The sequence below is a fragment of the Corvus moneduloides genome, chromosome 16 (assembly GCF_009650955.1).
Source record: "Corvus moneduloides isolate bCorMon1 chromosome 16, bCorMon1.pri, whole genome shotgun sequence".
Lineage (NCBI taxonomy): Eukaryota > Metazoa > Chordata > Aves > Passeriformes > Corvidae > Corvus > Corvus moneduloides.
In genome coordinates, this window is record NC_045491.1 from 17,409,961 (window position 1) to 17,434,014 (window position 24,054).

Here is a 24,054-nt window from a genome sequence, read left to right on the forward strand (position 1 = left end):
CCTTTCCAAACAGATCTAAATATTCAAGAGAAGGAGCACTGACACTTTTCAGCCTCATCGCTTTCTCTGCCAGGAAGCCTTTACAAACATTTAGCTTGAATTTTCCTTTTTTCCTTACCTCTAACTCAGAATAGTTACTCTCTGTGTCTCTGTCTCTCTCTCTCATACTCATCAAATAACTGTAGACTGCTAAATACCTTTTCAAGCCAAATTCTAATTATTTGGCCATTTCCAAGACTTCCTTGTCTGTGAAATCTTTCCAAGAGCTGAGCAATTTGCACTGATTTTCTCTGCACGTTTTCCAGTTCACCAACTTTTTTCCTGGTAATGAGATACTTAAAGGGTGGAAGTCATCATTCCAGCTGTAGCTGCCCTGAATACACAGACAGGAGTTATCAAATCCAGGCCCCAGGATGTGGTGTCTCCTCAAACATTGCCCCGAACTGATTCTTGCTGCCATAGCACCTTGCTATTTTTTATCTAATTCACTATTTCCTATAGACTGTGGGTTATTTCATAAATTTTTTTCCCAGTTTTTCCCTCTGACAGATAATGTGCCTGGATCTCTTATATGGTTTCCTAACTAAAAACTTCTGGTTTTCTTATGGATCATTGCTGAAGACACTAAATTAGTGGAATACACACACCTCTAACTAGCACCAGTCAATTTTCAATCCACATGACAATGCTGGTCTCAAACTCAGCTTCGATCTCAGTTCTCTTGGCAATCAAGGGGAATGAAGTCAGACACAAGATACAAGGGCCACTTTGGAGTGCATTTGCTGCCAGTTTGGGCTCCAGATGGAGGAATGAGAGACAGTTGCTCCATACCAACTGTGGGGAACAGCCAGACCTTGTCCTCTGGCTGAGCTGGATCCAGCCAAGATCCTTCTCACACAATGGGAGAAGTCAGGATAGAAATCTGGGTGACTAGGCATCCCTGGGACAGCACAGGCAATGAATGTGACTGACCAGAGTTCTCCAGCCCTGCAGAAAAAGTCTATTTTGCCTAAACTCCTTCAACAACCTCAGGTCAGCCCTCACTCTGTGACTGCACACAGCTCTAGTCTTTCATTCTGGAAACAAATAATTTCAAAATGGAATTTGTGTTTCCTATATCAGAGCATAAAACATGTTTGTTGAAACATTTTAACTCTAATAAAATATAGCCTTTTTTATATCCAGTGAAACCTAGAATGACTAAGCTTGGAAGAGGCTTATGCCCCAAGAAAGCAGGTTTTTGTTAAATGTTTCACATATAAACCATCTTTAAAAGATGTTTCCTTCAGTCAGCAGTCTTTCACTCGGTCATTTTTCACAGTCTGATATAAAGACTTCACAGCTTGGCTGTGGGATTTACCAGCATGCCCAGCTGGATGGCCAGCACAGCCACCCTGGCCTTCTGCTCTGGCTCTTGCTCAGCCTCCCGCAGTGCCTTGGCTCCTCTTGCATGACCCATGTGCCCCAGGCAAATTTTGGCAACATCGAGCCTCTGAGTCTTCACGCACATGCGAGCCATGTTCTCCCAGACAGCCTCACTGCAGGAAATGGGAAAGAAAAGGAGAGCTGTTATTGTGTCACCTGGAAGGCAGGTGAGGTGGGAGGAGAGAGAGTGTGAAAGGGGAAACCATCAGGACGTTGGGAATGGGGTGAGTGTAACAGAGACTCCAGTTGCTGTGTGAAGACTGAAGAGGAACAGAAGCAGGTTCACGCACAAAGGTCAGTTCTTGAGATGAATGACCCCAACCTTAAGGAAATCTTGTGGGATTTGATTTACACCAATGCCCAAGAACAGCAGTTATACCTCTGCTCTGGAGACAGGCTGAGAGAGCTGGGGGTGTACAGCCTGGAGAAGAGAAGGCTCTGAGGAGAACTTAAGAGCCCCTTCCAGTGCCCAAAGGGGCTCCAGGAGAGCTGGAGAAGGACTTAGGACAAGGGCCCAGAGGGACAGGACAAGGGGGAATGGCTTCAAATTGAAAAAGGGGAGATCCAGATTGGATATTGGGAAAGAATTGTTCCCTGGAAGGGTGGGCAGGCCCTGGCACAGGGTGCCCAGAGCAGCTGTGGCTGCCCCTGGATCCCTGGCAGTGCCCAAGGCCAGGCTGGACGGGGCTTGGAGCAGCCTGGGACAGTGGAAGGTGTCCCTGCCCAAAGCAGGGGTGGGTAGAACTAGATGGTCTTTAAGGTCCCTTCCCACCCAAACCAGTCTGTGATTCTATGTTTGCACATACATAAACATTGATCATGTGCCCATCCAGCTGTAGCTGCAGCCTACAGACAGTCACAATACTCCCACACTGATGTTCAGAAATCAAAATTAAAATGATCAGAAAAGCCTTAGCCTCGCACTGGAAATCTGCTGCAGTCTGGAGTAGTTTAAATACTGAACAGCTGTTGGGAGCCCAATTGTTTTACTCAGTAATAGGGAATGATGTGTAGGAAACAAATTACCAAACAAACATGTTCTAATTTAAAACTTGCATAAAATGGGCAAAAAGAAAAGCTTTGTGATGCTCAGAACAAGAACTCCTCTGGTCTATGAGCTCACAGTTAACACTGCAAAGTCTCCTGCCCAGGCAAGGCAGGACAGGCTGAGGACCGTGCTCCTGGCTGGAATGGCTAGCAGAACTGCTCAGCAGAAGGACCATGACAGAACTGACCATCACAGAGCAGGACAAGCAGAGATTTTCACAGATTCTATCCACATTTGAGGCTCTTCAGAATTTCATGCAATATGTTTGACTAATAAAAACCATAAGCATTCAAAATAAGGGTTTTTTTCTACATCACCCTCAGCAGAAGTCTGTGCAGTTCTCAGGCACCACCACAGCAAAAGTAAAGATCTAAATTTTAAAAGCAGGAAAAAACCAGAAAATAATAGAATAGAATGGCACTTTACATCCTGCCACCAAATTCCCTTCCAGTTTTCCTATGATTAAAATGTTTTTCTGTTTCCAGTGGCTGTGGGAAAGCCCTGCACAAACAGGGGAAAGTGACTAACCGGGAAGCAGCGGAACAGGTGAACCCTGACGTGCTCTCCAGCACATACGCTAAGAAAAGGCACAGGAAAAATTCTTTGCATAATTTGCTCTAGAATTAGAGCATCTTTTACTTGCAGTGCAACTTGTATAAAGGTTTCAGGTCATAATCAACATAAATAAGTGATATAGACTTCACTGAGGACAAACGGTATAGAGAAAATAAAAAAGGAACAGAAGCAATAAATCAGGAACAAATTTCAGAAAGATCAGAAGTGTTTCTGGTTTAAAAAAGCAAAAATGCATGTCTGAGTGACACCTTTCTTACAACTGAGTAGTATTCAAATACAGCCTCCTCATGCTCTTCTCTCACATGTCCAAGCTCCCCAGCTGAGGAGCCAAAAGGAACATTGAAATAAAGCATGGTCATTTCAGACCTGGATGGGCCTGACAGAAGATCCTTGTGTGCATCACCACTCAATACAGAAATTCTGCTTGTGTCAGCAGATGTGACCTTCCTAATTTCCGAAAAGTTGGAACTGGTTTCTCTTTTATTCCAGACACTGTCTGTATCTGGAACTGGGAAAGGAGGGAAAAACACCTTTTAAGAACATTGACATGATTAACATGGTGTTGATCAACACAGCCAGTTGAGTTCTGTCCTTAGGAAAAGCTGCTCAAGGCTGTACCTGGGCACAACTGTGCTTCACAGCACATCAGGAGAAGTACATTTTCCAAGCTCTGCAGTGTGCCAGAAGAAGCTGGCAACAGCCAGCTGGCTCTGGGTGAAGGAATCCACGTCTGTGCTGGGCTTTGTCAAGCTGACTAACAGTGAGTTTCTGAAAGGAAATCAAAGTCTTTATTTTTCAGAGCTCTGACAGCTCTCAAGTCCCTCCATGCAGGAAGATGAGAGTTCATGGGCTCAAACAGGCGAGCGGATGAGAATTCTTATTTAGACTACAGGGAGTGGAAACTTTTGAGAGGAAATAGACTACACAATGTATTTTAAAGTACAAAGTTAAAAGATAACAGCGTGCAGAGAGTCACAGCAGGATTTAGGAGATGTTGCTCATCATCTCTCATCTGTGTTGTGCTTTCCTGGATGGCAACAGTTCAGCAGGAGCTGCTGAGCAGAAGCCACTGCCCCTAGAACTCCTCTTTGGGGGCTCTTGTCCCCCAGGCACCTGCCTGTGGGCCACGTGGGCACCCAGGTACCTCTGCCCTGAGGAGCTGGAGTTCTGCCATCCCACCTCTTTCTTCTCCACTCCAAACCTGAGAAATGAACCTGAGAGGCTCCAGCTGTGGGTACGCTGGGGGCAGCAACAAACTCAGAGGGAGAAACATCTGCAGTTGATGTGCTCTGCAGTTGGTTTTGTTCTGGCAGACAGTGCCTTCTGCCACCCCAGCTGGGCAGGCGGTGAGCACACCAGGCTCAAACTGCACCAAAGACACTGAATTTGGGAGTGTTCACAGCAGAGCACAGCTTGCATGGACTCACCCAGCACAGGGACCACAGCAAGAGACAAGAGGAACACCAAAGAAAGGTGTCCCTGCCCATGGCAGAGAGTTGGTACTAGATGGTCCTTAAGGTCCTTTCCAACCCAAACCATTCCATGTTTCTAAGATTCTGAGTGATGCCTTTTCCTGGTCTTAAAATCAAGAGTCAAACACTGTTAGAAGGGAAAAAAGGATTTTACCTTGGTATTTATTTTAAGGATCCTTAGGTGCACACATCCAGGTCATATGCATTGAAATGCACCCTGCAAAATGCGCCCCCCCCCCTCCCCCCCAAAAATCTGGTATATCATTATAGGTGTTACTAATTAGCAGATCTATCAAAGATTCCCCAATGAGAGGCTCGAGTGAGCCCCCCTCCCCAGGAGCCTTCTCCTGGATGGTTCTATCTTGGTTTCCAGAATGTGTTCTGGAGAGGACCTTGGGGTCTGGGGCACACTGACCCCTAACTACAAAGCTTCTAAGATGTTTAGTCTCTTAACAAAGTAAGTCTAAGAATGTAGGCTAAAAAACACTAAGAATACAAAAAGTTATAAAAAGGTATATAAAAGAGGTATAAAAGAAAAGGCAAAAAATCATCCTGGCATCATGAGAGACACGATCAGAGCAGCTCACCAGCACAAGAACCCATGGCATGTGAGACAACTGACTCCCTCCGACCACTCCTTCTCCTGCTTCTGCCCTGCAGAAACACCTGAAGGAGTGCTTCACTTAAGGAACCCAGCCTTGCTCTGCCCAGAGGAGTTCCCACACCCCGCTGGGTTTGGTGAGCAGCTGCACAGGGCAGAGCAACAGCCATGGTCCCCATGCAGCTGCAGCAGAGACTGGTTCTTTCCAGCAGACACACCCTTCACAAGAGGGACAGTGCTCTGATAAGGTACATGGAGAGGAAAGGGTAGGAAAGAGGAGGGGAGGGGATCCTGGGAGCACCCACAACCCACTTCCATGTCTCTCTGTGTTTCAAGAAGACCAACCTCAGCCTTGAGATGCACAACCTCCCTGGCAGGCACACACCTCCACCACCAGGGCAAGTTATGCTGCCCCTCAGAAATGTGGGCAGATGGATGTGGGTCTGGTGAACAAACAGGAGGTGCTGAACAGATTCACTTAAATCCCAGGGAAAACTACAGTTTATCTCCCAACAGCTGCTAGTGTAGCGAGAAAGATGAATCTGTCCATGCATCCCTAAAAGGCAGCAACCCTCCTTTCCAGGCCTGGTTCTGCTGTCCATATAAAATGCCAAGTAATATTTTTCCCTGCCCCCAACTCTGACTCCAGGAATTTCCTGTTCCTCCCCTCCTCCTCCTTTCATCCCCCTTGGAAAGCCTCTCACATCTGTACTTCATCAGCTGAAGCTGGAAACTTAACGAAGCCCAGGCGCAGCAGCAGTGGGAGCAGAGCCATGGGAAGGCATCCCGAGCAGCCTGAGAGCCCCAAGCCCCCCAGCAGGCACAGGGATGCACCATCCACTGCTGCACCCTGAGCTCCCCAGGCTCCAGGCCACATCCACAGTGCCAGGGATTTGGGAAGCAAATGCTGACGCCTTTTAAGAGTGGACACAAATTTTACCACATATTTGATGGAAGTTTCCTCGCTTTGTATCTGACCTTTCACATCTGTTTTTCTGTGTGAACTGTGTTTACAGCATCCACAGTCTGATCTCACAAACCCTTCTGTTCCCATATATTTTTCATTGCCTATTTAGCATGAAAGTTTAAAGAAAAAAATGGAATTTTATTTAGAGGTGCTGGAGATTCATATGTCTGAAGCATCTCACTGAAAAATCTTTTCTCCCTCTATTAATGGGCTATATTTGGAAAATGAACATTGATCAGGATCAGGGTAAAAAAAAACCCCTCTTTTCAATTTGGGCCCCACTTTGTTGAACTGGACCCCATAATATTATATATAACCAATTAATATTGCATCCTATAATGTTATATTATAGATAATCACAGAATAGTTTGAGTAGGAAGGGACATTAAAAACCATCTTGTTCCAAACCCCTGCCATGGGCAGGGACACCTTCCACTAGACTGGAAAACTCTAAGGACTTGAGAAAATGAGGTTTTATCTGATGTAGCTAAATTAGGTTTGATGCTTTTAAAATGCATTTATGGGATTCTGGTTGTATCTTTCCATGGGACTAAAAGACAACAAGGAACTAAGTAATAGATGAAAAGCTGTAAGGGTTCAATGAAACTCTTGATAGTGTTAATGATATTATATGAGCTACTCTAAAAAAAGTCAGGCATTTTTCATGGATGATCCAAACACTGAAAGCTGATGAGGCTACTCCTAAAAACTCTTCCCTGGCAGAAACAGAGCATTTGATAAAGCAGCTTTACAGAATAAATCTATAATATCCCATTGAATACATAGCTTTGTTCCAAACTTACCCTCGTAAAACCAACACCAAGAGATTGCTCCATGTGGGTTGTATGACACAAACCCCTGTGCCCCACAGAATGCAGTGAGTGCTGCAAAAAGCACATCCTACAGCCTGTTTGTCAGCAGAGAAGCATTCACTAAGGTTGTTTTTTATTAAGGATCAGGATTCCCATACTGTTTAAGTTGGATATTAGGGAAAATTTCTTCATGGAAAGGGTGGTCAGGCACTGGCACAGCTGCCCAGGACAGTGGTGGAGTCACCATCCCAGAAGGGATTTAAAAGCTGTGTGGATGTAGCACTTGGGGACATGAGTCTCTGGCTGGGGCAACGGTTGGACTTTATCTTCTCCAATCTTTATGATTCTATGATTAGACTGATTTGTTTAGCCTTTGTAAAATATAATTGCTATTTTTGAAAATGTTACATGAGAAGGAAGCTTGGGCCCTGCTGAACATACACACTCAGACTTCATCAAATCACGGAAATCAAATGGGGAGAGGCAGAAGCAGGTGTGTGACTTTTCCCTAAAGATAAATCTCTCCTGGCATTATCTGTATATAAAAATCATCTCCCTTGCTGCTGAATCCCTGGCTTATGATAAACACAGAACCATAACAGCAAATAACCCAAGGAGTTTAAAATATGCAAATATGGTCATTGCTGGTAGGAAATTTCTTTGAAGAATGACAGACATCGGTGTGTTTATACTGAAAGTTCTAAAACCGGAAATGTACAGAAACATGACCAATCACAGGGAAAAAGAAAAACCAAAGATGCTATCATGCTCTCAAGGGATGAAGTTGCTCGAAGTACTTAAAGCTGAATTTGTTTAAAGATTAAAAATTATCAGAGCACATAGAGGAGAGTTGAGTTCATAGCCAGGTTAGTACATTCAATATCAGTAGCTGAAAACTAATTATAGGAGCATATAGCTTTATTGGAATTTTCCCCCCTTCTCTCACCAACAAGTCTTGAAAATAAAATGTTGCCTTGCAAAAAATTTCAGACTGGTTTGCTTCTGTGTATCAGCTGTTTAGGGGCAAAGCCTCTTGCCTGGTAAGACGGAGCCACTATAAAATTAAACCAGTTTCTAATCTAATGTTATTGATTACAGGGATGTGAACTCCCATGCCAGCCCTTCAGCAGGTCTGTGCCAGGTCTCCTCAGTGCTGACCGTGCCTTCAGCTCGCCGTGTACGAGGCAGAGCTACACCCGTGCGGTATTTAGGCAGCCTGAAGAGCTGTGCCCGGCTCAGCTCAGGAAGGGCAGAACCCCAGGCAGTACTGCCCGGCCGCAGGGCAGTGCCCACCAGAATCCCTGTCCTTGCCCCGGTGCTGCCGAGGCAGCTGATGGGAACAGCAAACAGCCCTCTGGAGAGCTACTCTGGAAAGAGCCAGGTTCAAGGACAGTTTGGAATGCCCTCAACAGCTCTCTTTAACCTGTTTATCAGAGCAGCACCTGCCCTGCCCTGTGGCAGTCCATTCCGGGCTGGGCTGTCAGCAGGGACATCCCCTGGCGCCCATGGCAGCAGCGTTTCCACGCCCCGGGCACCGAGCGCGGTGGGCAGCGTCCCTCGAGGCTCCGCGGGGCCGCCGGCGCTCGCAGCTCGCCGGGACTCGGGCACCGGCACCGTGTAGTGACTCTCAACCTCACTCACACCCCAACACTTGCGCCTGCCTTTGCAGACACCCCCAAACTGTTTTGTTACCGGGTTGAAAATCTCGAGATTTTATACTCCCTATTTATCTGCCACGGTCCCTCCTACGGTGCAGAGAGGACGCGGACATCAGGGCACCCCCGCAGCGCTTTCGTCGCGCTGTCCAGCAGCGAACCCCAATATTGTTTTGCTTCTAGTAGAAGGTATTTCAAAATCCGCCTCCTCAGTCCACTTCCACAGAACTGATGCTCCGAGGGCTGACGCTGGGATTTCCTTCTCTCCTTTTCCCGAGGAGCTCCGCTGTGCTCCTCGGGCTCCCCGAGACGCTGCGGGTCCTGGCAGCCCTGCTGGGGGCAGCGGCGAGGAGAGGAGGCGTGAGGCGGGGAGGGGGCTCTCCGAGGGGAGGAGGGACAACTTTAGAAGTCTCCATAGTCTTTTCCTTTCAGGAAACACATCCTGTTAATGTTTGACTGCCGTGGCAGTGGCTCTTTTTTTTTGCAGTCGACTACGCCCTGAGGCTCACCAAAACGAGCCACAAAAACAGCCATTTCCTCTTGGTGGGGAGGTGGGGGGGCCTTTTCCTCACCGCAGTGGCTGTTCTCGTCCCGGCACTCACAGCTCGGCTCTTCGGAGAGGGACACAGCAGAGCAGTCTCCTCGAGATACTCCAGACTTGCAGACCACCTTTGCGATGACCGCATTCCCCTCTGGCTCGGCTTGGCTTTGAGAGGATGCCATCTGTCACCGTTTGCAGGATATTCTGAAGTTTGCACCCAAACCCAGGCTTTTGGAGCAGCGCTGCTTGGCTTGGAGGACCCGGTGCTCGGCAGGCTACGGCGAGCATCCCATCCCACCTCTGCCCCACCTCAGCTCAGGCTCTCCTGCCCCAAGACTGGATTCTGTCTGGATTCGCCCCATCCAACACGGAATGGACCTCCCTGTCATCCAGTTCACCACGGGACTGGCATTACTTATCAAGGTGCAAGAAGGTGGATAAGTCAGCGCTGGGAAGGACCTAAAAAAGCTTCTTTGTGTTCTTATTTTATGGAATTCTCCTATCTACCTCACAAAATTCTCATTTCCTTGGTCAGAAACCTCTCTGGAGTTGACTTCAAGAATGAACGGTGATGTCCTCTAGCCCCCTGTAACACCCCAGCGCAGCCGCCTGTTCCCAGCCCAATTTCAATGTGCTGCAGCTGACTGGGACCTCGTGTCGTCTGCAATTAGAGACTGGCAGCAAGCTGACAGTCAGATATGACTGTCCAGAAACTGGTAGCCACAGCTGTGTTGGTAGCCCTGGTCTCACTCATCCTTAACAACGCGGCTGCCTTTACCCCCAACTGGGTGTACCAAACGCTGGAGGACGGGCGCAAGCGCAGTGTGGGGCTCTGGAGGATGTGCTGGCTGGCAGAGCGGAGCCGAGGGGGTGCAAGCACCAGTGCCAGGCACGGGCAAGGGGAGGAACAGGAGTGTGAAGCCCTGGGATGGGGTTCAGAATCGGCTGGGTTCCAGGAGTCACGCAGCACTGTCAAATGTAAGTACAGTCTCTTGTCTTCTCTGCAGACACGAGGTCGCGATAGATAGGGTGCACCTGGTCCCCAGGAGTTCAGTGGCCTAACCCTGAAATCATTGTTATCCATCTTAATCTAAACATCTCTTCACATTCATTCCCAAATAAATTAATTTCAGAAAATAAGAAGCATGATGTTCACCAGTGATGAACTAAACTCCTCCTCCCCCCTCAAAACCAGCAATCTGCATTGTGCTGCCTGGTTTATACAGCCCAGGAATCGATCTGCTTTGATAAAACAATCTGTGAAGTGTAAGTCTAAAGTTCTGAGACATCTTGAGCTCACCTCTCCCTCCTGGGCTCCTGCCGTAAGATATCCCTTCCTCCTCAGTGCAACAGCAACCACGGTTTCTCTGAATACCCTAAAACTAAAAAAAACCCCAATCTTGAAAAGATATTGCAATGTTGATATTGCAACATGTTGAGTTATTTCTCCCTTCTGTTTGCTTATGCTGGAAATGCCAGGAGCAGAAAAGACAGAAATAGTTGTGGTAAAACATGTAAAATTGAGAAAGGTCTTAAAATGTGTAACTATTCTTCTTGGTGAAAAAATACAATTAATATACAACTTGGTGCCTACAAAAATCATTACCCATGGTGTATTTTTCATTTTGCACTTTCACAGACTTGTGGGATCTGAAGAACACAAATAGCTTACACCGAGCTTGGGAAAATTATTGGATAACGTGAGAATTACAGAACTGATTAATAAATAATAAACCTTACGTATCACATTCATAGCATTAACGGTGCAACCCTGCTCCCCCAGAGCAGAACTGCGCTGGAATAGGATCACAGAGAGGCTTGGGTTGGAAGGGACTTTAAAGACTGTCCAAAATAACCTGCAGACCCCATGTCTGGGGCCACAACTACCCTGGTGCCAAAAGGTTTCTCCCCTAACCCCCCCGGCAATCCCAGCAGCCAGGCTGTGAGCAGCCATTCGAAGGGGAGTCAGTGCTTCCGCTGCACCCTTCGAGGCATGGAATTTAACAGAACAAATGGCTATAAAGTCCATGCTTCAACAGACCACAGGACTTTCCCAAGATTTTAAGGATGCTCATAAACAGCTCTGGCACCTCTGAGGGATGGTTGGCAGCATCAATAACATACATGATTTCAAACCAGATTTTTTTCATGGTTTGAAATTGGTCCTTGGAGTTTCTTAGATCCCTCTGGAGAGAAACCAAAGAAATATTAGAGGAATTTCTTTTAAAAATGCTTTAATGTGGACCCATTCCAGATCATACTTTCCAATAAAATCATGCAGAAACATTTTTTGTACATTTGCTAATACTGAGCCTGCATAAATCACAAACAGAAAATTTCTCAAAGGTTTTTAAGTCCTTACCCTTTCAAGATTTTTTTAACTGAAAGAACTTTCATGACAATAAATGGTTATAAAAAGGATTAGACTGTGGGAGAAGTTCCTTGATGTGTATCTGCAGCTTCATCTCTGGAATCACTTCCCCAATTAATACTGATAAGCCATATTCTAACTCGAAGAACATGTGTACCATTCACAAATTGTAAAAGTACGTTATGTACTCCACACTGGAACAAGCTGCTGCACAGTGAATTTGGCTCCTGCAGCATTTTTACCACACAAGCTTGTATTTCTTGCTGTGTGCAGGCCAGAAGGTGTATGGTGCCTACAGATGAGAAATATTAGTTTCACAGCAGAACTGTCTGGCAGCAGTTTCTGATGTCAAATAGAAGGATAATGTGACAGAAAATTTGAAAATTTCCAAGTAATAATTATAGCATGATGAAGGGCTCAGAAGAATTATCTGACAACCACTAATTCTAATTTAAAGAAGGCTTTTCAAGCCCAGGGACTTGATCTGTATAGGAGTAAAGCATCCATTCCCTACTTAATCTGGAAGCAAATAGTAAGCCAAGGTCAATTCTGAATCTTGATAAAGCACTTAAAGGAAAATCCCCCCTCTGCAGCTGTGTCGTGACAAACCCAGTAGGAAACACAACTGTGTCATTTATTTTTAAGACAATTTTGTTTCCATGGACATACACATGCTCAGTATGAGCCTGATTCTGCATCCATGGATTTGTCATTCTAAAGAATTTCTCTAATAAGAAAGCACAAATTATTTTAGTAATACCTATGGCAATCCTCATCTGCCAGTTGTAGATGAATCACAGACGTGCAGGGAAGGTGTGTGTGTGTGTATACATATGCACATACATACATACATCTAAAAATAAATTTATGAAGGAAAAAACACCTTCCTCAATGCTGAGTTACCACAAAGTATTTTGGATGCCATTTGTAGAACACAGAAAACCTGTTCTGCCAAAAGCAACGCAAAAGAGGCCACAATCTGGCTCATATAAAACAATGTATTTATACACATACAGATATACATATTTGAGAGGCAAGCTATTTATCTCACAGTTCAACAGTAAAACTGTAAGCTCTTTGGGAAGAGAAGACTCCTGTACAAGCCATGTGTAACTAGCAGCCAACTATAGGCACTACTATAAGCTGGCTTCTTCCCTGGCAGAGAGAAGTACATTCTTAGAACCTGCTTTTCACTGACTTTCTCTGCCTGCTCTTTCTCCCATTGGAATCACAGAATCATGGAATGGTTTGGGCTGGAAAGAACCTTCAAGTCCATCTCATCTCACCCCCTGCCATGGGCAGGGACACATTCCATTATGCCAAGTTGCTCCAAGCTCAGTCCAACTTGGCCATGGACACTTCCAGGGAGATGGGGCAGCCACAGCTTCTCTGGGCAAACCTGTGCCAGGGCCTCACCAACCTGAAAGGGAGGGATTTCTTCCTAGAAATGGCAAAAAACCCAAAAATAAATCCACGGACAGGAGTAAATTATATTAAAAATACAGGGAAAGGAAGTGTCACAATGGGAACTATTTCTGCAAGGCACAACATCAGAAGTGTGGGCAACTGATCCCATGGGAAAGCATTGCAACTCTTGTCCTTCAACCTCACTCTCCTGGAAGTGGAGATCCCAGGCCCTTTTGGTTGTCTTTACCAACCTTTCTCTTTCTCATCCTCCTGCTGTGCAGCCCTGTACCTCTCTTTCAACCACCTGTGATGCTGAAAAGCTTCTGTGATGGTTCAGATGACTAACAGCAAAAGAATCCCCAGGTTAGGGTGGAAGTTTTGGACATGGAGATGGGATGGGGTTTTTGGTGGATATTTTTCCATTGGATTAGGCAGTGGTATCAGAGTCCAACAAGTGCTGCTGCTAACACAAGCTAAGTGATAAAGGTGTAAGGAGGGGTGAGATGGCTCCTTTTTAGTGGTAATAAACTCTCCGATCTGAAACCTTCACCTATGCTGAGAATCAGCCCAGCTAAGAGGACATCAATCTAAGCTTTTATAACTTGGACAAACCATTGAATGATACAAACTTAAATGCTTCACTGAGAACTCAGACTGTATAGCCCTTCCTCAAACACTTTAAGGAAACCCAGTCAAGTAGCCTAACTTTCCTGTCACCTGAGTGTAGGCAAAGACATTTGACAAAGATTATGGAGCTGCAGTTTCGGAGCTGTTGCAAAATTCTGGAAGATTATGCTCTTGTCTGCATCTCTTAATGCCTCAGAAAAAGCCCACAGGCAGTAGAAGCACAGCCTCAGTAAGAGCTGTAAGAGGGGTAAGACAGCATGTCATGAGTAGTCAACAAGGAGCTTTGTGCCCATGTCACAGGTGAGCAAGCGCAGCCCACCCAGCGATGCAGCTCCACACAGGGACACGTGAGCTACCTCGAGTGGCAGGAACACACAGCTACACCACCAGTGATGCCTCTCAGAGCCAACCCTTCTCAAAGCCACCTAGGTCCTGGCCCAGTACCATGCCAGGAATACTGCATGAACACACCAGATTACTTGGAATCAACTTAGGTATTTTTAGCCACACTTCAGAGTACAAATACGCCCTTAAGTTCTGCCGTGCTCTGAGGCTATCTCTGGATGGGCACGGGAGATGATTTATTCATCAGCCGACGTCACAGTTTGTCCCTTTTTGTCTAAAGAACATTAGAAACAATGTGGAAATGCAGGAATAGGGAGGGGTTTAAAAGATACAAAACCTCACTGGGTTCTTCAGGGCTGCAGGAGACATAAGGAAAATTTCAACAGCAGGACATGTGTGTGTCAATTTCTGATGCTCAAAGCTGGATTGCTCGTGGGAATTCAGTTCTAACAAGGAGTGTAACCCATGCCAGGGAGAGGCACGGCATCAGGAGCAGCTACATGACTGCCACAGGAACCCCAGGTAAACATTTGTCCAGCCTGGATGGATGATTGGTGCACACACATAGATACAGGGACATTTGGTGGCTGAGGCAGAATGCTGCTCAGGGTAGGAATGAGGAGCTGAGGTTTGCTACAGAGGCAGCTGTTCCCCTTAATGCCCATGTCCACTGCATTTACACAAAGTTCCAATATCTCCAAAATTTCCAATTTCTCTGAAATTTGGCTGTCTGCAAGCCAGGCTGAGTAAAGCAGCTGAATGTGCTGTAGACGCGTTATTTGTCTACATATATGTATTTCCATAGACAGAGACCCAGAACGGAGGCCAAGTGCATCTGGAGAAGACAGGAACTACCACCAGATTCAAAAAAGCCCCAAACCTTATTATACACATGATATATATTGTCTGATAGACTGCTCAGGCTGTTCCAGAGATGAGGCAGCACGGGCAGCTGGCAGCTCAGGGTTTGTGATTTCACATCCAACTATCTGAAATATGAGCAACATTTAAATAAGTGACACTACTAATTTAATGATGGAGGCCAGTAGAGATGAATTCTGAGAGACATGGCTTTTCAAATTGGAGTGAATGCTCATTTTAATGTCGAGGTACAATTCCGTGTACTCATTTTGGAAAAGTGCAAAACTCCTTAGGATTCGGGACAGGAAAATGAACCTAATACATGTTCCAAGGCAGTACATACACAAGTGTTGCACAGAAATACTGTCACAGCAATCAGAGTTTGGTTACTCTTACCACCAAGACTTTGAATTCAATTAAAGCATTATGAGTGAAAATGGCTCTGGAGCTTTTGAAAATTTCAGGTTAATGCATTTATCAAAGCCGCCAATACAGAATACCCTGCTGAGGTTTACAAAGAGGCAAACCGTGATATCTACACAACTCATATCTCATCAGAAACAGTTGTGTCTATTAAAACTGATCACTGTATTGAAGGCTCTCAATGCTGGGTTTGCAAAGGCCCATCACTTAACCATAAGCACTTGCTTATGTTGAAAATAGTAAATGGAGCCATGTCTTCACTCCAAAAGTAATGACTGAAGCTGTTATAAAAATCACCCACCAACCACACTCTCCTCTCCCCAGACAAGATCTATCTGCCTTTCAAAATAAGCATTTAAATGTGAAGTTTCACACTTAGATGAGCTGAATGGTAAAGTTCCAAAATAGCTAAAGGGATGGAAGATTCCACCAGTTTGTCACATCAGAACACTATTTTAATTGTGCCAAAACAGACTGGGTTTTCCCTGCTCCCCTCCTCTTCCTTAAATCACAATTTTTAAGTGAAAAAAGCATAAATTGCATACTTCAGAAAGCCTCTCAGGAGGTGAAAACAAAATAATTTTTGAGATAGCCATGCAGTCATAATTTTTAAGATATTCATCCAGCAACAGAACATACTGAGGACTCTTGTTGCTGAAAGCTCTATGGCTACTTACAAAGATTTTTTAAAAAGAGCAGGAGAGACTTCCCTTTTTAGGGCAAAGTCAGTAAGACCTGCAAACAACATGATCATGTGGAAAGGGTACAAGGCAAAAAAGAAAAAAAATAGATTCAGATCTGTTTCACTTTTAAAAAATTAGTGACTATTCAGACCATCAAAATACATCTGCATCACAGAGGCACCTCTTTAAACCTTCCCACGGTCTCAGTGACACAGTCATGCAAAGGTGCTCTGAGATACTGCCAACATTTGGCTTAGTTTGTTCCACAAGGACTTTTAAAGTGTTTCCGTATATTTCCTAATTGATCCTGGAAGGAGCTAACAATATAAATACAAGTTTAAATCGACAGAAGAAATTAAATGTCGAAGACTTTATAAATAGAGCACAGGTTTGGGAGGCATAGCATGATGCTGACAGTCAATAAATAATTACAGTGGTTCTATTTATTGTCCCTATTATCTCAGAATTGTTTTAACAGTAAGTGCTGACCTCCTATGCCCATGTTGTAAAATGAAGCACGGTTGTACTTTGCACTTTCATAGTGCTCTTGGTATCCAAGGCACAGCTCCAGCTGATTTCCATGGCAGCTGCAGAGACTGCTCAGCACATCTGACCTTTGCTGACAATGGTGACATCCAAAACAAAGAAACACATGATTCGTTGCCAAAAGTTTGACTGAAGTGTTTTTTTTTTTAATTCTAAGGAAGGGTTTCTTCTAAAATTATTTATTAATACAGAATCCAGCTCTCTAGGTTGGAACTCATGTTTATGAACAGCATAAGTAAGAGTCAGCAAGACAGAAGCCTTGCTCCTTCTGACTCTTGCCTTTCACCCATTTAGGTTAAAGCATACTATTCTGGTAATTTTGGTACTTGGTTTGCATTTCTGAAATCCTTATAATGTGGATTTTAAAAATTACTCCAAAAGGCTGAAAAATATGATGCATTCTTTATCTCAGAATAACACCTCAGCAGAATGACCAGTTCTAGAGGAAAACAGCATGCTCAGTTAGAATCCCTGATTATATTAGAGAAAACCGAATTACTTATCTAGTTAGATTTTTATCAGCAGATTATGATCTCAGCCTGCAGACATCCAGCCCAAGAAAAAGTCTAGCACAGCTACTAGAAATTGAAAATGAGTTGTAACAAAAATAAATGAAGCAACCTAATGTAAGGAGCATTACCAGTTTTATCTACAATCAATTAGAAATTTCTTTTCAGAAACACAACCATTTATCCTCCTTTCCAGAATAAAGTAATGTATGAACATGAAGCATTTAAAAGGACAATCAGGTACATCTTAGAATGCATCCTAAATAATTCACCGAGTAAGTGATTAATAAATAAACCTAAGAACCATAGGAAACAGCATCAACAGAATTTTTTTTTTTAAATTCCTTTCATTACAAAACCAAGAAGCAATATCCCTCAGGAGATTTAAAGAACGGATGTAATCATAGACGCAATCAGCTTCACAGCAAGCTAACGTGGCACCATCCTTCAGCTGAGCATAACCCATCCTGCATTATTAAGAGTTTAAGAGCTAATTAAGAATTTAAGTACCATTTTTGAGATGCAACAGACTTAGTGTCCCACAGTGGACAGGAATAACAGCACACTCCCAGTCAGCTCCTAGAGCTCAGATGCCAGCAGGAGATTGTGAAGGCACACAGAGCTGCTGGGAGTCAGCACTGTCCCCATGCACTGAATAAATGTGTGGTCACTAGATTCTTCCCAGGGCTGGAGACTTAGTAACTTACTCACAGAAGCTGGACTAAAGTTTGCACTAAAATTTTTGTTTATCTGAAGGGGTCTTTCTCAGGGGGAGTTTTAGACTACTACGAAAATATCTTGAGCCATTTTGCTTAATCATTAAAAAGCTTCAATTCCCACTTAACTGGTTTTTTTTTCCCCTCTATGCAGACAGAAAAGGGTAAGAAACACTCACATATTAAGCAACTAACATAATGTAATTTTCCAGTGAGATCATCCTTCCTCATTATCCCAAAACACTGCAAATTACTCTCCAGAATGATTAACCTACTCCTGCAAACAGTCCTGGGGCTATCCTGGAACATAACACCAACAGTTCTGGGAGTATCATGAATCAAAACAACAAAATTGCTGCTTGTAAATAAGAAAATCAAATTAATGTCTCTAATCTGGATGGATACAGCTGGTTTAGGAAGTGAGAAAAACAAGGAATCTGACTTGGTCTCATCCTTAGAGTTTGGGGTTTGACTCTTGATTGCTCACTGTTTCAAACAAAGCAGAATTCATTAAGCCAGTAGCCCTGGCTGTACAAGAGTCCCATCTGGTTGCCCTGTCCATGAAATAAGTGCTTCTCAGAGAAAATGGGGCCCACAATGGGCTTCCAGAAGGAAAAAGGCAAAACCCAGCACTGTATACTGCTGAACAGCAGATACTTAGAGCAGAGTTTTTGGAGCCATTCAGCTCCAACCCTTTCCAGCTCTCAATAGCCAAGTTGCATCTTAAGGGAGGTGAATGAAGGTACTGATGGAGGGCTTGTCCTCCCTCTTTCACCTGTCAGATGGACACAAAGGAATAAACACTTTCTGCAGTGTCTAGGTCTATTCTGCTGGAAGTATTGACCTCCAGCTATAGGGAACACCCACCTCTGGCCACAGGGAGGGAACTCCATCAGAGTTAAATTTCAAGAGACAAGTGACATTAATGAGTTCAAAACAAAAAAAGTAGGATATCCAAAATACAAAATACCTATGTCATGATGGTCTTAGGCAACAGATTCTAGGAGTGAGAGGTTAACAAAAATGCCACCAGTAACTGTGCAGACACTAAACCCACTATGACCATCTTGTTTTACAAATTGTCATTAACAAACAAAATGCAAAAGTCGATGAAGTCTGCAGTGGCCACAGAAAGTGACACTGGAATCATGGCTACTATAAATGAAGCTGAAATGGTTGAACAGATGATCCTAAATTTATATTAATTATCAAATCCATAGAAAACTCATCAGAATAGACTAAAGCTGGCTACTGAGGCATTTTTGCTGTACATATGATTTAAAATAGAGTAAAAGAGCACAAAGGTAAATACTAAATTTCACAGATTTTACAAAAACTATATTGCAGCCAGTTTTATAAGAGATTAGAAGTATTTATTCCTGGATTGAGCAGTCATTCACGCAGGAGAAGAGCTTTGTGTCTTGGCCTTCCTCAACAAGATTTCCCTCTTCAATGGCTTTGGGTTGAGCTCTGAAGAAATACTTTGACATTGCACACTCAATTCCCTTTCTTGATCCATACTGTCTATTGGTTGTCATCACTAAAAAGAGGTCAGAGCTGCTGGTGCAGAAGCTCAGCTTAGGGTTGTGTATGTACAAAATAAAATTACAATGTGCTGAGCTGACAGCATGCAAAGTCACAACAGCTGTGAGTAAGGAAGCACAGTCACCTTGCACTTTCAGGCTGAACACAATTAACAAGCTCTACTGCAAGAAGAAAGGATTTCATGCATTATTGTAAGAGTTATACATTACTGATGGACTGCCCAGGGTAGGGGTGGAGTCCCCATCCCTGGAGGGATCTAACAGATGTGTGGATGTGGCACCTGGGGACATGGTTAGTGGGGGCCTTGGCAGTGCTGAGGGAATAGTTGGACTTGATGATCTTATGGCTCATTTTCAGCCTAAACAATTCTAGGATTCTAAGTTTGCTTTTTTCCCCAAGAGAAATCATTAACATTCTGGAACAAAACCGAAAGATGACAGATCATACATTAAACCTGTTAGAATAAGCCAACATCTCTCATATGCGAGATGGAAAGGTACTCAGGTTGTAATACCTTATTCCATAAAAATAATTGTCTCTCCATTTAATGACATCATACCAGCTACTTCCTTCTTATTCTACCAGTCATCAGCCTGCTGCAGCTCCATGGACCATGTGCAACTTTCTTTTTGGTTAAAAGGAGCAGCTATGCAAAATACCCATTGCATTTCCACAGGTCTCCGAGGGATCTAGTGTATTAGGCCAAGAAACACCCTGAAGTGTGGAGTTCTTACAAACAGTAGCAAAGATCATCAGTGTTACCCTTCAGTGCTGCTGCACTTCCAGCTGCAGGAGAGGACAGTGATCAAAGAACCATTTTGTAAAGATTAAATTGTTACAAATTTGCATGAAGTTCAACTGAGTCACAGGCAGAAACTCACTATTTTTAGTATGCATGATATAACATCATCCATGGCAAAGCTAAAATCTGTAATACAGATAAGTGTTTAAAAAAGTCACAAACAGAAGCAAAAGCAAAAATTTGGTCTTAATTTCTGTGTCACAGGCCAGTATGTATTTCTGGCATAAACTTCAGACTTTTAAAGGTTATTTATATACAGAGGCTGCTTTTTTTTTTTTTTTGAGCTCATACATACAATATACAGACAAGGCAACAGAATCTATTATGGCAACAATTTTTTAATTTGACGCTACAGATAGTTCTATCACCAAATGAAAGTACTAATAATGGCTGCAAGTCTGCTCTTACTTTGGGCATTTCTCCTTCGAAAGTCATTACTATCTCTTCAGCAAGCACGGGTGCTCAAAGTATTAGAGAAGTCCATCTGAGTCCGTCTGAATGTTCAAAGTTTTCCTGGTGTTTATGAAGTTCAGACATCTGACTGTGATTCCATTATCAGCCAATGTGCTTCATGACCTGTGAGTATTCAACATGGCAAGAGATGGAAAAGCTGCCAATGCTAAAAGGGCAACTTTGGAAGTTAAACACAAAATCTTTGAACAAATTATTTTTTTGAGTAAAATAACTTTCTTCTCTGGTCAGAAATTAACTCACTAGGAGAAGCCAAAAATACTTAGTATGTTACCTTCTTAACATTTTATTCAGTGGAAAAAGTTTAATGGACTATGGTTCTTAACTAACTCTTCAGATACAATACTATATTTTATTAAATTTTAATTAAATGAGCTGCTTAGAACAACTGAAAGCTGAAGATGGCCTGTGAGGGGAAAATAAAGGGTAAACATTTTTATGACTCACAAAAGTAGGTCAGACTTCAGGATTAACACAATTAAATTTACCCTTGTTTATATCACGTTTTGTTTTCTGCACTTCCTAGCAGTCTCCTTGGAAGATCAGGAACCAAATTCTAGTGGTCAGTGCATCCACCAAACTTAAAGCCAGTTAAAACATTTCTAAAAATCTGCTGAATATTCATGTCCAGAGTCTGTCTTTCTCTAGTATATGCCAACTTAAACATGGTGCTACTTCTATTTCAGAATAGCAATGACACATAGCAAATCATGTGGGACTGGCACAATGGTATTTGTAACTACCACCTTTTGCTAGAGAGAAAGGAAAAGGATAAAAACAGGACATCCATCAGGCTAACAGGAGAAGTTGGAAAAAAAGCCTGACTAAAAGTACCCAACTTTGTAATTAATATATTCAATTCAGTCGCCAGCTGGGAGACACATTTTAATCAGGTTTCTAGCCAAGACTACAGATGTCCATGTCTATAATCACTGTTGCATTTGTTCTTTAATAGAGAATCATAGATTATCTCAGGTTGGAAGGGACCTACAAGGATCACTGTGCTCAGCTCCCTGCTCCTCACAGGACTACCTAAAACTAAAACATATCGCTAAGAGCAAACAAACCACAAACCACAGCTCTGGCAGTCTTGGTGCCACGACCACTGCCCTGGGGAGCCTATTCCAGTGCCCAACCACCTTCTGGGAGAAGAACCTTTTCCTAATAACCAACATAACTCTCCCCTGACACAGCTCCAGCCATTCCCTCAGGTCCTGGCAACAGACAGCAGAGATCAGCACCTCCCCCTGAGGAAGGTGCAGAATCTGACAGGGTCACCCCTCAGCCTTCTCTTCTCCAAGCTGAACTGGCCAAGTGATCTCAGCCACTCCTTGCGTGTCTTACCCTCAAGGCCTTTCACCATCCTGGTCATCCTGCCTTGGGCATACTCCCATTACTCAATGTCCTTTTCATTTTGAGTTTGTCATCCTCCCTGTCATGGTGTTCCAGTATGGACCCTGGCCTGTACACTTTCCTTTTCAGTTCAAGATCCCTGCTCAGCCAGGCCCTCCTTCTCCCCTGCCTGCATGATTCCCCGTGCTTTGGAATTGCTGGCTCCTGCACTATTAAGAGGTCACCCCTTTGCCCACAAGTCTCTCTTTACAAATTGCACATCTCAGAGGGCACCTTTTCTAGTTGGCCCTTCAGTCCCTGCACCAGAAGTTACCTTCAACATGCTTCAGAAATTTCCTGGATCTGTTTGTGTCTGTTGTACGATATTCCCAGTTGATGTCTGGAAACTTAAAATCACCCTTAAGGCCCAGAGGAGCTGATCTAGAGATATCCCTTAATTCCTTGTAGTAGAATTCATCAGTATCATTGTTCTGGCCGGGTGGTCAACAGTAGACCCCACAACATACTCCAACAACTTCATTGTTAAATATTATTAGAATTAATATATATATGTATATTTACACACACACACAATTTTTACAAAGGTAACTTTTTACCTGTACATGCAGATTATGCCCTAACACCTCATTAGAACTGCCAAGCCTTGACATCTTCATTACAACCATTTCCCAACAGATGGAAATCTAAGGGTCTTTGCAGTGTATCGGAAAGATTAATAAAGGGTAAAAGAAGAAAAATTCAAGAATCCTCTAAACAAAGCTTCTGTAAACCAGTAAGACCTTAGCACTAACATCCATGGGGTGTTTTTTAGGACAATACAGATGGACTAGGGGAAAAAGAAATTCAAGGTGTTATTAGTTTGTCTTAGGGATGGTTATTATTTTAGGGCATTGAAAAACTATTCATGGTTCCATTTCAGTCTGTGACACACAAATACAAAGCAAGCATCAATCCTGCCCCAAACAATTCTATGGATTATAGGCAGAACCTTCAGTGAAGAGAATTCCAGCATCTCCAATGGGCCATTCTGGGAAATTAGCTGCTTGTTTCATGCACTGAAGCAATACTGAGAGGATGCTGTGCAACTAAAGGAAAGAATCAATACACATCCTGATGAAAATCCTTTCTTAATCAGACCCCAGGGAAGGCAGTTAGAGCAAGGGACTGCTGGGAGAAGGAACTGCTGTCTGAGAATTGTTTTCTGTGGACTGACAAACTTTATATTCCTTCTCAGTCAGGATTTTCTTTTTCCCAATTTTATACTGTTGTAACTTTATGCTGCTTCTGTTTCCCTAGTGCAGTTCGACATGATGCGCGCCTGCAACCTCATTGCCACGGTGGCTCTGACTGCCGGCCAGCTCCTCTTCGTCCTGGGGATGATGGAGCTCCCCATCATCTCCCAGGATACCCAGTGGTGGGAGGAGGCCATAGCTGCTGTGTTCCAGCTTGCCAGTAAGTGCATTCCTTTCTACCGATGGAAAAGTATTCAGTCTCTACTAAATCCAGGTGGAAAAGTGTTTCTTACTTTATAAATCTTTCAAGTACAAAGAATAGCAAAAAGGCTTATATCTAAAAGCAAGTTCATTGTCTCTGACAAGCTCTCCCCATGAGATTCTGCAGCACGTGAATAGAAGCTTTTTTATCTGGCATATGTCATAATGAGGCTTCTGCCAACCAAAAAAACCCCAAGCCTTTATTATTTCCTATGAAACCAGGAAGGCAAACATAAGAGAAACAAACTGGATATGTCATAATCCCACAATTTAGCAGGGCAAAATATACTAAAGGAACTGTGAGAAAGCAGAGCAGAAGGGCTGAGCAAATTTTTGAAGTCTTGTTGAAACATGTTTATTTGATTTTAGCTTACTGAATTTTACTCAATGACCACCAGCTGGATTTTGACAAACAGATAGATCTGCAGTCCAGCAAAGAAAGCCACAGTCAATTCATACCACTGACTGCCATAAATAAAATTCCCTCAGCAATTCTCATGGACTGTATACAGACGTGCATGAGGAAAAGAGGAAGTGGGTTTATCACAATTCCATTTTGACAGCAGTGTCAACAAAGTGTAAACATTCTGCAATAATACCTTTCATTACTACATAAAGTAAGTAACTTCAGTATTCATTACAGTAAGAGTCCAATCCTACACAATATTCATGCAGGAAACCGTCATTAATGGAGTAACATTCAAGCTGTTTACAAGATTAGATTAAGAATACAACATTTATATATATCTATCAATATATTATTAATGCAAAGAACAGGTTATAGTAAAGCAACACCATTTAATTT

At 43.4% G+C, this 24,054-nt stretch overlaps 2 protein-coding genes across 4 annotated transcripts in view; one reads left to right on the forward strand and one right to left on the reverse strand.

The window, feature by feature from the left end:
- IFT140 (intraflagellar transport 140) overlaps positions 1 to 24,054 on the reverse strand; it is a 105,995-nt gene that overhangs the window by 7,359 nt on the left and 74,582 nt on the right. For all 3 annotated transcript variants that reach the window (XM_032126381.1, XM_032126383.1, XM_032126382.1), the window contains one exon: positions 1,361 to 1,538. In XM_032126381.1, the coding sequence (XP_031982272.1) occupies positions 1,361 to 1,538 (178 nt within the window). The remainder of the gene's footprint in view (positions 1 to 1,360; positions 1,539 to 24,054) is intronic.
- The window catches only part of TMEM204 (transmembrane protein 204), a 29,091-nt gene continuing 13,998 nt past the window's right edge, over positions 8,962 to 24,054 (forward strand). Inside the window, exons 1-2 of the mRNA XM_032126385.1 lie at positions 8,962 to 10,075; positions 23,053 to 23,208. Coding sequence (XP_031982276.1) covers positions 9,796 to 10,075; positions 23,053 to 23,208 — 436 coding nt within the window. The 5' untranslated portion in view covers positions 8,962 to 9,795. The remainder of the gene's footprint in view (positions 10,076 to 23,052; positions 23,209 to 24,054) is intronic.